This window comes from Myzus persicae, unplaced genomic scaffold (genome assembly GCF_001856785.1).
Source record: "Myzus persicae strain clone G006 unplaced genomic scaffold, MPER_G0061.0, whole genome shotgun sequence".
In the NCBI taxonomy this organism is placed as follows: Eukaryota; Metazoa; Arthropoda; class Insecta; order Hemiptera; family Aphididae; genus Myzus; species Myzus persicae.
In genome coordinates, this window is record NW_019101337.1 from 5,119 (window position 1) to 10,245 (window position 5,127).

At 42.5% G+C, this 5,127-nt stretch overlaps 2 protein-coding genes across 2 annotated transcripts; both read right to left on the minus strand.

Moving 5' to 3' along the window:
• Positions 1-873: 873 nt before the first annotated feature.
• Positions 874-2,382, minus strand: LOC111028671. The gene has a single exon (XM_022307402.1). The coding sequence runs from the start codon at positions 2,380-2,382 to the stop codon at positions 874-876; it is 1,509 nt and encodes a 502-aa protein (XP_022163094.1).
• Positions 2,383-2,547: 165 nt separating this feature from the next.
• LOC111028672 lies at positions 2,548-4,440 on the minus strand. Its single transcript, XM_022307403.1, has one exon. It carries the CDS (start codon positions 4,438-4,440, stop codon positions 2,548-2,550), a length of 1,893 nt encoding a protein of 630 aa, XP_022163095.1.
• Between the last annotated feature and the right edge of the window lie 687 nt (positions 4,441-5,127).

Below are 5,127 nucleotides of genomic sequence, written 5' to 3' on the forward strand. Positions count from 1 at the left end.
TGTTTGACGTACTATTCCGGGTTACCAACCACGGAGGATAGTTTCGTCGTGTGCGGATGAATTTTAATTTTACCAGATACTGTCCCTAACCAACAAATACAATGCTCATAGTATATAGACTGGATTGATATTTTCAATACTCAAACAATAATAAATAACAATAATACTTGTACAACCCTACTTACGAACTATGTTAGTAGCTTAGACACAGTAGGTTTTAAATAATAATAATAACAAATTCAATAATAAATATTTTGACAATAATTGTTGGCTTAAAGCCGACTCACAACACCCGTGTAAGAAGAATAGATGGTGGCAATGAATGGCAAAAACTTCCACAATCAACAACTTTCCGTTGACCAGCGCTTGAATATCAAGTAGTCCAACGTGGATATGGTGGCGATCGAGGAACAGCGCAGGTTTGGTTTAAGTGAATTATAGTTACAAACCGAAATTACTCCGCAAAGCGCAAAACCGCACGAGACACAGCTCGACAACGTACGTGTTCCAAGGTTCGACGACGACGACGACGACGTTCATAGACCGCTATGTCGACCGTCTTTGAAGCCGTATGATTCAGGCGGAGGGTTATCACTCTGTACTCAACATACTCCCCCATTGAAAGACATGGACTTTCAAGAATTGTAAGTCAAGTCCATACACGGGTGACACTAATATAATGAGTTATAGTACAATAATACAAAATTACACTAATTATTTTTACAATATATAATTTTTTTTTTTTTAAATACGACAGTAGAAAATCAAACAATTTTAATATTACCACACCAATGGTGGTGTAAGTGTGAATGTCGCACGTATAATTAACACACGACACAAAAGAAAAACTTAAATAATAAATGAAGGACAGGATTATTGAGATTCGATGGGAAGTATAGCTAGCTTAACCACTGGCCTCACTAATGTTCCGGTGGCAGTACGTACTGTCGCAACTCGTACTACTCCATCTGAACCTGGGTGCGTATGTTCAATCCGACCAAGTTTCCACTGAATAGGTGGTTGGTTAGGCTGATGCACCAATACTAAATCACCAACCTTAATATTTGGTTTGTTGTCTAACCATTTAGCCCGACCTTGCAATGATGTAAGGTATTCGTGAGACCAACGCTTCCAAAATGATTGGTACATCTGTCGGAGTAACTCCCACCGCGTCAATCTGTTTTGTGCAACTGCCGTGACGTCAGATTCTGGTATATCCACTAACGGGTGGCCAATTAAAAAATCACCGGGTGACAGCGCCCGATAATCATTTGGGTCTGCTGACGGGGCGACTAACGGTCGCGAGTTCAAGACGGCTTCCACTCTTGCTGCTAGTGTAGTCATTTCCTCGAAAGTTAGTCGTTGAGTGCCGATGACGCGCTTGATGTGATATTTAGCTGATTTCACGGCGGCCTCCCATATCCCTCCAAAGTGGGGAGCTGCCGGAGGGTTAAAATGCCATTTGCACGGTATATCATCAATGTATCTGGTTCGTGCGGTGGAACTGAGTAAAGTATTACGTAGTTGCTGGTCAGCTCCCTTGAAATTTGTACCACAGTCCGAATATATATCGGACGGTTTCCCACGACGAGCAACAAACCTCTGGAGAGCCGCCAGAAAGACCTCGGTTGATAAATCGGTTACCACTTCCATATGCACTGCTTTGACCGCCATACATATAAATACAGACAGATAGCATTTGATTGACCGTGCATTTTTGCGCCGTCCTTCAGCAATCATGAACGGGCCCGCAAAGTCTATTCCAACGTGCAGAAATGGTCGAGAGGGGGTCACTCTACTCGACGGGAGATCTGACATGATCGGATGTATAACGGTCGGTCTGTGGCGCACACACGTTACACATTTAAATATTACATAACGAATGGCTGAGCGACCTGATATTATCCAGTAGCGACGTGACATTAACGATGACACCAACTGCGGCCCCGCATGAAGGTGCGTCAAATGAAAATGGCGAATTAGTAGGGTGGTCACAATACTACACTTAGGTATCAATATAGGATTTTGTGTTTCGAAAGGCACCTGTGACTGTCGAAGTCGTCCACCTACACGTATAATATGGTTTTTATCAACAAACGGTGCGAGCTGAGCAATAGACCGAGGTGACACTTTCGCTGTTGGAGACTTTAGTGTATTAAACAAGTTAACAAAGTAGGAACGCTGTGTCATACGAACAATGTGTATCATGGCCACTTCCATTTCTGTGTATTGAATAGGAACATCGTGAGTGGGTAACTTACGAGCACGATTGACGAACCGTAACATGAACGCCACCACCCGTTGCATGCGATTTAACGACGAAAATCGGGTTACCCAATCAACATCTACGTTGACTAGTGATGCCAAACACGTTTTTGGCATATTACTGCGATACTCAGGCAGATGTGATGGTGGTAATTTATTGGCACATACACCAACCCAATTCGATTCAGGGGTTTTTAAGAATGGTGGACCTTGCCAAAAGAGATCGTGATCGATAATTTGTGAGGGGAGTAAGCCCCGTGACACACAATCAGCCGGATTTGATTATGATGCAACATAGCGCCAATTGCACATTGGTAACAGTTCCACAATCTTTGCGAGCCTATTTGTTACAAATGTTCTGAATTGTTGTTGCGACGATGTTAACCATGATAGAACCACTTGTGAATCCGTCCATGCATATATGTGGCTGGCAGGTACAATATTTTCAAACGTTATTATCAGTCGGTTTAAAACTTGTGCCAATAACAGCGCTCCACACAACTCTAAGCGTGGAATAGTTAATGAAGTATCCTTACTCGCAGACTTCAACGGCGCCACCTTGGACTTTGAGGTAATAAAATGAATCGTAATATTTCCATCAGCGTGACATATTCGCAAATATATGACAGCTGCGTACCCCTTTTCCGAAGCATCTGAAAATCCAATTAATTGAACATTACTGTCATCTGGGCATGCAATAAATCGAGGTAGTCGTATCTTGTTGACACATGATAATTCCGATGAGTATTGTTTCCATATATCGCACAATGATTCCGGGAGCGGGTCATCCCATTGTAGCTTAAGTTGCCACAACGATTGCATATAACATTTCGCCCAAAATATTATCGGACCCAGTGCCCCGATTGGGTCGTAGAGTTTAGCAATCGTAGATAATATCGACCGTTTTGTATAAATTGTGGGTATTGGCGACGTGTGGTAACTAAATGTGTCGGTAGTCAGCGTCCAATGTAACCCTAAAATTTTTACCGACGTATTATCTTTGGGGTCGAATGATGTATGAATGGATCGATTTTCTTCCGGAATATGGCGAAGTAGTTCATCACAATTCGAAGACCATTTTTTTAATTCAAATCCTGCGCTCGCTAACAACTGAGTTATATGCTCTTGGCATTTAACAATGCCGTCAACAGTGCGATGACCGGTCAATATATCGTCAACATACGTTTGTGTAGACAAGATGTTTGACGCACACGGATATCGGTGACCATCTGTCTCTTCCAATGAATGTAACACTCGAATGGCTTGGAAAGGTGACGATGTGACACCGTAGGTCACTGTAGTTAATTCATAATCTTGCAGGGGATCGGACACAGCATTACGCCAAACGATATGTTGGTATTGGCAGTCATCAGGATGTATCTTGATTTGCCGATACATCTTACAGATATCGGCCGTAAACATATACTTATGAAGTCGACATCGATGTAATAAATCTGAAATATCGTTCTGCAATTTTGGGCCCACATGTAGCATATCATTCAACGATTTTCCAGTGGAGGATACCGCCGACGCGTCGAATACTACTCTTAACTTAATAGTCTTGTCACTTCGTTTAATCACTGCATGATGTGGAATATGATACTTGCCCGGTCTCGACGCGAGTTGCATATGTCCCAGATCTTCATACTCCCGCATAAAGGCCCGGTATTGTTCATACACTTCCGGGTCTTTGATAAATTTACGCTCAAGGTTTAAAAAACGTGCGACGGCCATGTCTCGTGACACCCCAAGTAACGAAGAATTGTGTTTAAATGGCAGCGATAACGTAAACCGACCGGTAGCATCTCGAGTCGTAGTGCGACAGAAAAATTCTTCGCATTTTTGGTCACCCGTAAAAAACTTATTCGTGGGTATTGGTTCTTCGATTTCCCAAAATGTACGTAAAAGATTATCAATCGTCACTTCTGAGGTTAGCATTAGGGTCACCTTCGGTGATTTATCTTTATCCACTGATGAACCTAAAATAATCCAACCTAACGTGGTTTCTAACGCAGATGGTAGTCCAGGGATATGTAGTGCACGTGATGACGGCCCTAATATCTGTGGATAGACGTCGGCACCCAATAGGAAATCAATCGGTCCGGGAATGTCAAACTGCGGGTCAGCCAATAACACGTGACTATATGAAGAACGGATAGAGTTGGGTAGCGGCATGTTCGGCATAAGGCCAATAATTTTTGATAAAATTATAGGTTCACAAAATATTTTTGACTCGTTAGTAATGGAATGGACTATGGACGCTATGGTACAATCCACCACACCCTTCGTCGTTGCTACGCGAGTTTGTGATAATCCTGTTACAGAGGTTGTGCAATGGCGACGTTTGAGCCCCAGTCGAGACACACACTAATTTGTTATGATTGAAACTTGTGAACCCGGATCCACTAATACTCGAATGGGTGTCCATTCTCCGGCACTATTTCGTATACGGACTATCGCGGTACCGAGTACCACATTAGCCGCACAGCGTGAGGTGCCAACAAATTGAGAGTTGTCGACACCCGACGACGAAGATGGAGTGGAACTTTCGGAAGACGATTCTTCGGCGTTATGATTACGGGAAGAACGTGCCGACGTTTTGAATTCGAGATGTAGCAACGAATTATGTTTCAACGAACAATGTCGACACGTGTGAGTAGATTTACAATCCGATGTTTTATGTAACGAACTTAAACAGTTCATACATAATTTATTTGATCTTGCAAACTTAAATCTTTGTTTCACCGGACGCTGCGTAAATTTAGGACATTGATATAAATTATGGTTCGATTTGCAAACGATGCAAGTGGTGTTGTCAGAACTCGATGCGGTAACAAAAGAAGATTTAGCTTTATATTGTTT

Bases quoted from the DNA above. Each gene is read 5' to 3' on its own strand.
- LOC111028671 (XM_022307402.1), bottom strand. From the start codon at position 2,382: ATGCCAAAAACGTGTTTGGCATCACTAGTCAACGTAGATGTTGATTGG.
- LOC111028672 (XM_022307403.1), bottom strand. From the start codon at position 4,440: ATGCCGCTACCCAACTCTATCCGTTCTTCATATAGTCACGTGTTATTG.